This window comes from Anoplolepis gracilipes, chromosome 11 (assembly GCF_047496725.1).
Source record: "Anoplolepis gracilipes chromosome 11, ASM4749672v1, whole genome shotgun sequence".
Taxonomy (NCBI): domain Eukaryota; kingdom Metazoa; phylum Arthropoda; class Insecta; order Hymenoptera; family Formicidae; genus Anoplolepis; species Anoplolepis gracilipes.
Genome location: NC_132980.1, coordinates 11,189,330 through 11,201,357, shown reverse-complemented (window position 1 = coordinate 11,201,357; position 12,028 = coordinate 11,189,330). Strand labels below are relative to the sequence as shown.

The window sequence follows — 12,028 nt, the reverse complement described above, 5'->3', positions numbered from 1 at the left end:
AAACAAGGCAAAATGCAAATTATATTAATGTTTCTTAACAATATAAAATTACTATTATAAATGTGTATAGTAAATAAAATTTAAATGTTTTCCTCTTTTCATACATATATTTTATTAATATAAGTAGAAGAAAAGTATTCATATAGTTAAGCCGATTTTACATTGCTTCTATCGTAGTGTCAATCCGTAAGATATAAACCAATCGTATTCGATTATTCTTCTCATATTCAACTGTGATTGGTTAAGGCCTTACGGTTTACGACGCTACGATACACTAAAGTCGCCAGAATATTCTAGGGACTATGATACACCAATGTAGAACGAGTTTTAAATATAAGAACCGACTATAGTAGATATTGCGCTAGTCGAAAACAACAGCCCAAGATCTCTGAGCGTGTGACAGACGAGAACGAGAAGGAGAGCGAGATACGCGCGCGTGCGCTCGATAGGTAAAGACGGAACGTGTACCGTATGATCATATATATATACGACATCTCGTCACATTTACACGTACATACAGCGAAATTGTAATTGTATGAGTGATTAATCAAAGGCCATTCGCGAAAATGGCCGTTGGAGGCGAATCACGGAAGTATTCCTCTAAAAAACTGTACGATATGTGCGTGTCCTTGGTGGCGGAAGACTTTCGGTATTACAAGCCGCAGCTCGTCGACCTGCCCAAGAACGTGCGGTTCGATCTCTACTATCAGGTAAACAATTAAGCTGTCGAGAGACAATGACAGTACCGTACGTTCAGTATGAATATACATACAATATATAATTGTCATCGCGCGCGCAATGTGGTTTGTTTTTGCATGCTTGATCCTTTTCGATGGAACGATAATTATTTATTCGAGGTGATTTATTTTTTTATTCGTTTTTCCGGTAATGGTCGATTCGCGACGCGCGATCACTTACGGCTGGCGTATTAATAATTCTCGAGCTCAGCTGTTGAGACTGATTTGACGTTTGCGACGCGTGAAAGACGCGTTTACAGGAGATGCAATTTCTCCGAATAAAAGAAATTCCTTTTAATCTCATAATCAATTGACTGATCGCCACTCATTGTCTCGAATAGAATTCGATCTGTGTTTTAGTTGTACAAACAGAGGAGATTATGCATATTGGGAACGGAATTGTGCGATCTGGAGACTTTCTCCAAAATGCTCAAGGTCACCAATCGTCGAATACATCTATTACAGATCTTTCAGGTGAGTTTGTTTATATCACGCTCGAGAATAATCGCTATCTGTTATATATATATATATACATATATAGATATATATATTTCTTTTTTCTGAAAATAATATTTTATGTTGTTTATTTTTCCGGCTCTATATATATTTCTTTTTTCTGAAAATATTTTGTTGTTTGTTTTTGAAGGCTCCAATGTATCATGGAATAAGGATAGGAAAGAATTTGGCCGTCAGTTACTCCATGCAATGTTTACAAATAAGAGAGGATCCTGCTGTATATGATAAGACTATAAATTTAGGCTTGAGACTTGGTGGATTTCTGAGCGATGCTGGCTGGTATTCGGAAAGCGAAGAAGTACTTCTGGCTTGCAAAGAATTGTGTATTCTCAACAATCAAACTCCTGAGGATTGGTGTAGAACATTAAATTGTTGTCACAAGTAAGAAAATTAATTCTTTTTTATATAATATATATAAATTATAATTAGTGGCATATAATATCACAGTGCGTAGTAAAAGTACTAGAATGACCAATTATCTTAAAAAATATTATTTAAGTTTATTGAAAAAATGTTTCAAACAAAAATAGTAGGACTTAGAAAAATCTATTAGCTGATATATTATTGGATGATATTTATGTTGATATTATGTTGATAATATGTTAATCATGACCAGATTTTTTAAGGTCATCTAAGGTTCAAATAAGTATCACCAGCTGATAGATTTATTTAAGCCCAACTATTTTTGTTTAAAACATTTTTTTATAAATCAATATTTCCTAAAATAATTGACCATTCTCGAATTTTTGTTATGCACTGCATATTATATAATATACAATAATATAAATAAAAATAAGTGTACAATAATAATTTAAGTTTATATATGAAATATATTTTTATAATAATGTTTATAATTATTAAAATCATTATATCTTTAGACTGTTACATGCACAAGCGGCGTACTGTGCTTTTGATAACGCTGCGGAGACTCATCAACTTGCCAAGGATATGATAAAACAATTAGAAGACGCAAATTATCATACCATTAATCATGCTGCACTCTATGCAGAATTCAGTGTATTATTCTTTATACGCAGTGAATATGATAACGCTTATCGGTACACTCTAATTCTGTCTTGCATAGCTTTTTATCCTTTTGACACATTTTATTGATGGCTATTATTTTTTTTTTTAGTTACAGCATAGATGCATTAAAGCATTTAAGAGCGTCGCTTTCTGCACGGGTTATTATTGATGTTCTAAGACAAGCGGCGAAATCGTGCGTAGTGAAACGCGAATTCCAGAAGGCTGGTTTACTGATCAGAGAAGCTGTTTATCTCGCCAGAGAGATATTCGATACGGATCATCCGAAATATAGCGACGTTCTCATCGATTATGGATTCTACTTACTAAACTTTGATAGTATCATCAATAGTGTATCCGTCTACAAGGTATTTATTTTTAAATAATCTTTCACGAATCTTTGTAAACGAAAATTTCTGAAAAAAAACATTTCTACCTTCTTCCAGACTGCGTTAGAAATTAGAAGAAAGATCTTCGGCAAGACTAATCTTCATGTGGCTTTGGCGCACGAGGACTTGGCTTATGCTCTCTATGTATATGAATATAGTTCTGGCAAGTTTGATGAAGCAAGGTAGTACTTAATATAAATTATGTTTAATTAACCCTCAAACTGAACACGTGGGTCTTTCGTGCCCGTGCGATTTTTAATTCATTGTTTTAAAAAAATATTAATAAAATCTCGAGGTTGGAAACTTATTTAAAAAAAAAAGTTTGTGTCAAAAGGGACTTATAATTGAAAGGACATTTTAAACAGTTCATTCAGTGCAAAGTGCTGGCGAATCAAATTTTTATTAATTTTTATATAAAACATCTATGTTTCCAAATCTTGAGCTAACAAATAACAAAAATATAGTATTTAAAAATATTTTTTCTTTAATTCTATTTCATAAAATTTAGTTTAAACTTAAAAGAAGATTGTAAATTTTTTTAGAATTTTTGAAGTAATTTTAGAGTACAAAAATTAACTCGTACTCCAGTTACTCACACATTTAGGAGTACAGTGCCAAAAAAACGTGTTCAGCTTAAGGGTTAATTATATAATGTTATACTTGACGATATAGTTTTATTAAGCTTTTTAGTTTTATTTAAATTTGCAGTGATCATGCTGGAATAGCTATAGACATTATGGAGAAACTTTTACCGGCCTGTCATTTGATGCTCGCAAGTGCTAAACGAGTGAAGGCGCTTATTCTGGAAGAAATTGCTATAGATAACGGGTCCTCGCCAATGTCCGAACAAAATCTGTTACGAAAATCTGAGTGTCTTCATTTATCTGCTTTACACTTAGCCAAAACCGCATTTGGCGAGAACAATGTACAAACGGCGAAGCATTACGGAAACTTGGGACGCTTGTATCAGAGTATGAGAAAGTTTGAGGTATTTTGATAATACATTTTTATAAAATATAAAGACACACGTGTATAGATGTTTAATCATTTTGTTACATGTTCAACATTACTGTAGGAAGCGGAAGCAATGCATCTGAAAGCAATTAGTATCAAAGAAGAATTATTAGGTCCTGAAGACTACGAAGTAGGGTTGAGCATAGGACATTTAGCTTCATTGTATAATTTCCATATGAACCGATACAGAGCCGCCGAGAAGCTTTATTATCGTAGTATTGCAATCAGTAAGTATAACTATATACCATTTAAATCAATTTTTAAATTATTAGGAACGCAAAATGCTATGTATACTTTATTACGAATCACGTTTTAATCCATAGGTTTAAAGTTATTCGGACAAAGTTACAGTGGCTTAGAATATGATTATCGAGGACTCTTACATGTGTACAATAAATTAGATGAATACGAAAAAATATTGGAATACACAGATACATTAAATCATTGGAGGGAACTTAGAGACCAACACGCTCAATCTGAAGATCCGCCAATCGATGTACAGAAACGTCCACAACCGATCGCGGAGATAATCAATCGGTTCTTTTCTAAGTGATATAACAATAAATGTGTCTAATTCAAATCTTATGTCATCGTACGTCATCGAGCGAATTATTGGTCTTTGTTGCGTTTATAAGACATTGGGCCAAAGTAGAAATTACATAACTCACATTAAGGAGATTTATCATTGATCTGATTATGATTAAATTAACTGTCTGTCGTGTGTCGATATTTTATAATACACATGCATATTGTCGATATCGCATTAAGAACAGTTATTAGCAACAGATATTAAAAATAATTTATATAATGTTGAAAAATTTATTAATTTATATAAATTTTGTTCATGTAAATTAGTTCTGTTAATGATGACACATTGCAATATGAATCTTATTTTAGTATGAATTTAATTATCTCTTCAAATTAGATTCACAGTTTTTATCTATGTTTATTTCGATGGATTGAAGATTTTTGCGTATCTACATAATATATATATATCTTTTTTTAATATTTTATATGTATGTATATATATAATTTTAATATAAATTTTTCAATCCATACAATCTTATTCATATATGTATGTATATACAGGGAGTTTCGCGGAAATCTGACGAGTTTAAACAACTGAAATGGTTTGAGATATAAGAAAAAAAGATAGAGCGAACTTGAATGATATTAGCTGCTTTAACTTGTGCATCATTATTATGCATTTATATGCATGCATGTAGTTGAAAAGTGCAATTGCTGCACCTATTTCTTAAATGGAACTGTTTTTTTAACATATTCGACAGGTTTTCGTTTTTTTTAAAAAAGTATTGGGATATTTATGCCAGAAACTAATTTAGAAATTATTTTAACATTGCAAAATAATAATGCTACTAATACAATGTTTACTTTCTGAAAGATGATGTTCAAAAGAACGATTTCTTTAATCTGATGATAGAAAAATTTATTTGATTCTTAAATGATTTATAAATCTTTCACATTTTACTAGAAATTTGATATACAAGATTCTGTGTTTCAATTGTTTAGAGTAGATGCTTCTTAATAAACTTAATTTTTTAAATAAGATAATCTAATAGACTCTAAGGAATTATTGAATAACAAATTAATGAGGTAATTAAAAATTATTAATATAAGAATAAGATATTTAGAGTGTAACGAGTCACTTTTGTTGATTTTCTACATACATGAATAAGATATAATAGAGATTGGAAAATTTATATCAAATTTATATATATATATCGTTCGCAAAATAGTAAAGGACTTTTATGTTCGGTTTAACCCGCTCTATCTGCCCTAGAGAGATCGGGCGATAATTATCGAACACCCTGTATATATATTACATTTTAAATTTGTTATTTTTGTTGATAATAATATTTTTAAAGAGTTTTTTACTCAGGTTTTTCGTATAAAATCTTTTTTTTTTGTTACAATCATTTATAGAACACACTTATAATTTATTCAACTCATTGCTTATTTCGAGATTACAATAATTATAATTTTTCATGCATTGCATAAGTTTTTAATAACAAGGATAATCAACACATACATGCGCTTGTGTTTATTGTAACAACGTAATTAAACAAAAAATATTAAAGCTCTTAAAATTCTTCTGATAAATAATTTGGTGAATGAATGTGTTATTGTTTGAAATGTTACTTTCTTTGTATAAAATTTGATATATGAATTTAAAAATACACATCCTACATTAAATATATATCTTATAATTTTTGTATCAAACATATTTTGTTCCTAAATATCATAAAAAATATAAATAAAAATTAGATGCACGTGTTTCTTGAATTATATAGATATCTTGAGATGTAAACTCGAAGAGAATTCTCTTCAAGTTTGCATCAATTAATAAAGGTAAAAAGTACTTTTGCAGATTTATATTGTATTGAAAATTTACTTGTTAGACATTTTAGATACGTATTGAATATTTACATAAACTCTTACATAATTAGATAAGAGTATAGTATAAAAATGCTCTGAGATGTTGGGTGAGTTATACAATATACATATATAAGTGCATAAGAGGCACAGTTACATTATATGCTTAACACTATAATTCAGATTATTTTTCAGCGTTATGCGCCTCAGGCTCCTACTTATATGTTGTTAGTAATTATAATTATAACTAGAATTATAATTAGCAATGACTCTTGATTATTTGATGGATTAAAAGGAAACAAATGTATAAATGAAATGTACGAGAAAAATTTCCTTACAAATAGTAAAAAGAAAATAATTCTATAAAATGCAGAGAAATAGAATAAAAATTTTATCATACATACGTCACATATACGATATAAATTATATAGTTATTACTTACCGATATAGTGTGTGTTTGTTGTATTAATAGGTTCTTTCTTCATGTAATATATTTCTTGGATTTTGTACTGATAAACAGATATTTGATATAAAATAACTCCTTTTTGTAATAGACAAAATTTGATCAAATAGCATTATGCATATTCATTGAATTTATATATATTTTGATGTTTTTTACATAATTATGAAAAAAAATGTTATATAATACTATTTTAAGAGATGAAGATAATTGAGACTTTATATAAAAAAAAAAAAAAAAAAAAAAAAAATGGCATACTCTTTTTAACTCTCATTATTAAAACTTAATGTCTATTAATTTTTTCCTTGTAATTTTTTTATCAATTGGAGATGATAAAAATTTTGTATCTATTAAAGATGAGTGATTCTAATCGTGGCAAATGTTATTATAATTACCTCTGCACATATTATTTTAATATAAAATGTGTTCAATCTGTTAATTTCTTACTTATATAATTATATATGTTTTACGATTTGATATTTGTAGATGAGTTTCAAAGAGAGTGTTGCTTAGGTTTCTCATATAAAATATGTTTCCTTTATACTTGTTTACCGAATGCATGTATAATTTGTTCAATTAATTGTTCATTTCGTAAGGTTACAATGTTTGTAGATTCATGCATTTCTTTAAATAATGAATATACACCTATGTGTTAATAACATTATAATTAAAAAGATAAATATTAAAGCTCTTGAAACTCTCGATGAACAATTTGATGCAAATATTTTTTGTCATTTAAAATGTCACTTTCTCACTTTGTCAAAAACTTTGTATCTAAAATTTGAAAATATCTTATATACATTGTTTATTTCTTATATATCAAACATTATACTCTCCTAAGTATAATAAACATGATTAATTAAAAAACTATATATGGACGCGCACGTGTCCTCGGATTAACTAAAGTATCTCGAAAAAAAGAATTCTTCAAGTTTGCACAGAAAATGATCTACAGTTACTAGTTTCAAACTTAAGTTTTATCGATCTTGAAAATCTTCAGGCACAATTGGTGCAAATCAAGCGACAAGACGATAGCACTCGCCCGTAAATTTATAATTTATAGACAAAGATAAACTTATATTAATAAATTTATAGACAAAGATGATAAAAGATAATAATAATCTAATATTCAATGGATAACAACAATACGATACAATAATAGGATTAGTAAGAATTGAAGATGCATTTGATAGCACGTAATTCATTTAACATTATGCTCAAAGATTGAACTTTGAGCATCAAAGTAGATGTGTGCAAATGCATCTTAGATTCTAACAGGGCCTATATTGTCATCAATAAAATTCTTTAATTAATTATAACAATTCTAAAATAATAAATTAAATAATTTGTAACTACTATTTTGCAATTATTTTAAATTCAATCATTTGTTTTATCGATTATAAAATTACAAACTTGATTGTTACGTTAAAAGAAGAAAAGCAAATATGCAAGTAAAATTAAGTAAAAATATTTCTGCATTAAAAAATAAGGAGAATTCTGTAAAATGCAAAAATAAAATAGTTATCTATTTCGAGGAGAGACTTGCCAATTATACAAATGTCTGAGATATCTAGAATTAAAATAAATAACTAATGTAATATATAAATACTCACGATATTTTTCTGGATAACTCACATACATTCAAAAGCTTTAATTTGTTTAAATTACAGTAACTATTTAGATAGTGTACATAACTTTTTATATTTACACTATATTTTCTGTATCACTTCGGTTCTCAGGTAATAGGAATTTCTTATCTAAATCCCATATTTTTACACTATGAACCTTTCTAACTCTCTACAAAAACAGAAGAGAGTTATTGTATATAGGCGGTATTTAATAATCAGTACATTCTTGAGACATGAATTTCAGTGAGTGCTAAATTACCAGACTGATATTGCACATCTCGTTGAACTGTTTTAAAATTCCGTAGTTTTAAGACATTTAGTCAGGTGTATGCGGAGCTTCTTGGCTGAAATATGGTGCAGTATCTTGCACTAATAAAGTATGACAAACATCACAGACTCTGGATGGTCTTTGTTGCGGCCCGCTATTCACGACGTGCGAGAGGCAAAATTGGCAAAATATATGGCCACAGTGACGGCAATGCAACTGTGAATGAGACATTAAATCTCGTCAATTCCATTATACAGACTATTAAGCGACGTTATCTAATTTCTATTATAATTTACCTTTTTCCTTGTTACTGAGAATGTTGTATGACAAGTAGGACATTCTTCAACATCCTCCTCATGTTGCCATCTGACTTCACTACCTGCTTGTCTAATTCTTTCCAGTTGTACCTGTATAATTTGCAAGATAATACATTATATTACTTATACTTGCACTCTTTCTCTATTCAAATATATAACAAATATAATATATAAAGATTATGAAATATATATGTATACACATATAAAGAAGCTTATTAATATAATAGATTACTATAAATTCTTCTTTGTCAACATTGCTTATTTTTCTGTTTACATTATTTCTTTTACCTGTAATGACTGTGATAATCTCACAAAGTCTTTTTGTACTGCCTCACTAGTATCTAATTCCTGCTGTAGACTTTTAACTCTTTGTTGTAATTCAGTTACAGCTGATTCTGCATCTTTCTTCTCTTTTTCAATTTCTTGCAGTCTTTTTTCCAACTGATCAAGTTTCTCTTCTCTATCAGCGAGTATACGATGATCTCTTATGTACTTATCTAATTGCACTCTACAAATCATTCACCACAATAAAGTTTTATACTGATAATTGTAATATTAAGTAATCAATATTTTTGACGTCATTTAATAGAAAATCTTACCTTAATCCACTTATTTCATTCTTTAATATAGAATTATCTTGTTCTTTAACTCTACTCTCCTGCTCCATTTGTTCTCTCAGAAGAGTGACTTCGTATCGCAGTGTTTCTTCCTTCTCTTGTGCTACTTCTTGAGCTACTTTGGCTGTAATTAAATCTTCGCGCATTCTTAAAAGGCTAAATTGCAATTCCTCAACGGTATTTGGCATATTGATACTTTCACTTTGGAGCTGTTGCGAATGTTTGCTTTGTTTACCCACTAGATTCTCATTTTCGGCTTGAAGTCTGCAAACATGCAAACAGATTTTGAATAAAACTTTGTCAATAGTGCACAATTATTTTTATAGGTTTTAATTTACATATAAGACATCGCTAAAAATTTAAATTTATTACAAAGAAATTGTCTTACGCAGTGAGATGTCTCTGTACTTCTTCTCTACCTCTTGTCAATTTACAAAGCTCCTCTGATACGCTCCTCTGAACTTGTTCGAAAGTTTTCTTGAACTCTAATAAATTTTGTTGCGTCGTCTGCGAAGTAACCGTGAGCTCTGCAACTTTGATTTTAAGCTCCTCCTTCTTTTCATTCCATTTTCCTTCCATTTCTTTTCGAAATTCGACTTCCAAAGCCAAGTCCTCCTTTTGAGCTTGCAACATTCGTTTAGAATCCAGCAACTGTTGCTCCAAAATCTGGATATTCGCATCTACTTTGATTGATTGTGCTTCACACTTTGCACACTTATCACACGATGGCTCAAAGGAACCAGTTTCCTGCTGCCGTCTTTTTAATAAAATTTCTTTAGATTTTTGCAGTTCATCATCGGTTGATCTTAATTTTTCTTTTAAAGCTTTTATTTCTTCCTCAAGTGGTACAACCAATGAACGTAAAACCTCTGCATCTTCTTGTGCCTACAAAATCATACAATTTTTATTTATCTTAATGTGTAAATATTATTATTCCTAAAAATATAAGTGATTATTTTGGTACATAATACAGTAATTTTTTTTATATAATATGTGTGAATTTGATTATATGAAAAGGATTTAATGTTTCATGCTGTTTTAGATTTACGTACATATTTTTTTACCTTCCGCATGCTTTCTTCTAAATTATCAGGACCTAAGGATAAAGAATCAGCACCTAACTGTGAAACCACTTTTCTAGCTAATGTTTTAGTTACTGTAGACAATGAGATTTGTGGTCCATCTGTTGGCGGATCGCGCGGTAATTGCGTTTTCAATAGCGCATTCTCTTCTTGAAGCTTGGAAAGAGCTAATTGTAACTTGGATACTTCACTGACAAGCTGCTTCCTCGAACAAGAAGATTCTTCCACGGTTTCATGTATAACCTGTTGTAAGGATGCTATTTCTTCTTCAGCTTTTCTCTTCTCTACCAATATATCATTTTGTATCTTAAGATCTGCGACGACTAGTTGACTCTTAGCTTCGTCCAGTTCATTTTTTAGTCTTAGATTCTCCTTTTGCAGGCCCATATTTTCTTCTAATCTTCGTTTTAATTCCTCTACAAAATTTATCGATTGCAACTCTCAGCATAATTATTGCAAAACTGTTTGTTCAGTACTTAAGTTGTACGTGCATTATATACCTTCTTTCTGAAGAAACAATTCCTTCATCTTAGCCCTTTGTACATTAAATTCTTCTCGCATTTTAATATTTTCCGATTCCAATCTATCGATCTTCACTTGCACATTTTCTAAAATACAAAAGATAATTCTTTATTAATAAAATGAAAAACTTGTATCTTAAAAGATATGATTATTAACAAACAAATAGTAATGTTTTTATCAAACGCTAATACAGTTTCCTTCTTCTCGCATACCAAATAATGTAATGTATTTAATTTGTCTCTACACTTTGTTTTTCTACTTTGCGCAGGAGCGAGATGTAATTATTGTCCCGTTGATTGGAACAACAAACAAATCCAAATAAAAGCAATCCTGCATGACCTACCGTCCCCGTTCGCTTTGACCGTTTGAGCCTGGTCTTGGTGCTCCATCGTTGGATCACTCGGCACCGGGTAGACGTAATTTTGTCAGGATAGGTCACTGCCGTGAATTCGTCAGGAAGTGTATCTCGGAACTCTGTCGGGATGACTGGTGATTCTTCAACGACGGCGCCGACATGCCGCTGCGAAACCGGATTCGTCGAGGATTCTACTAGCTCATTAACGACACCGAGCCAAGTAGCCTAATGTCAAGAACAGAATCTGGGAACTGGAAATTACGTTTCGTCGAATTCTCGCGTGCGAGAAGATCGCGAGGCAAAATCAACCTCGCCCGATTTGACGATTCGTTCTGGCGATGTATCACACTAAGTAATTATACCGCTTATAATCGGTAGATTTATTCCTTTCGAAATTGCACTTTCGTTATTCGCGACTCTCCGTCCTCCTCTCTTCGAGTTTCGAGGCGTAAAAATACACAAATGCAATATATTCGTCCTCCTTTAGACTTTAGACATCAAAATTCGCGAGAAAGTGCAGAACGGAGTTCGCCATTACCCGCTCGTCGATTAATATCGATTAATCTCAATCGTCTGAATCGACTATCGACTATTGTTGATAATGTATTTTGCGCAAGCGCTGTGATATTCATATCATTAACAGCTGTCAAACTGTCACGCGTATTTTGACAGTTTGTATATTTGTTAAAATAATTTATCATAAAAA

General features: G+C 30.6%; 2 protein-coding genes across 4 annotated transcripts; one reads left to right on the top strand and one right to left on the bottom strand.

Annotated features, from left to right (window-relative positions):
* Positions 1-354: 354 nt before the first annotated feature.
* On the top strand, positions 355-5,920 carry Pat1 (Protein interacting with APP tail-1). The gene is made up of 9 exons (XM_072901524.1): positions 355-710; positions 1,098-1,211; positions 1,384-1,634; positions 2,132-2,311; positions 2,389-2,644; positions 2,723-2,847; positions 3,374-3,653; positions 3,741-3,906; positions 4,003-5,920. The coding sequence occupies exons 1-9, from the start codon at positions 567-569 to the stop codon at positions 4,230-4,232; spliced, it is 1,746 nt and encodes a 581-aa protein (XP_072757625.1). The 5' UTR covers positions 355-566; the 3' UTR covers positions 4,233-5,920.
* A 1,405-nt stretch (positions 5,921-7,325) lies between these two features.
* Positions 7,326-11,866, bottom strand: Rbpn-5 (Rab GTPase-binding effector protein rabaptin-5). Of its 3 annotated transcripts, XR_012047618.1 has the most exons (9): positions 11,311-11,866; positions 10,946-11,053; positions 10,416-10,861; positions 9,752-10,248; positions 9,346-9,627; positions 9,035-9,254; positions 8,726-8,836; positions 8,421-8,645; positions 7,326-8,330 (listed from the first exon to the last, which is right to left on the bottom strand). XR_012047618.1 is itself a non-coding variant. In XM_072901522.1 (8 exons), exons 1-8 carry the CDS (start codon positions 11,354-11,356, stop codon positions 8,478-8,480), a joined length of 1,878 nt encoding a protein of 625 aa, XP_072757623.1. In that variant the 5' UTR covers positions 11,357-11,866; the 3' UTR covers positions 7,326-8,477. The 3 variants fall into 3 exon arrangements, 2 of the variants coding, with proteins under 2 accessions (XP_072757623.1, XP_072757624.1); XM_072901522.1 differs by having other exon boundaries at positions 7,326-8,645; XM_072901523.1 differs by having other exon boundaries at positions 7,326-8,645; positions 10,428-10,861.
* Between the last annotated feature and the right edge of the window lie 162 nt (positions 11,867-12,028).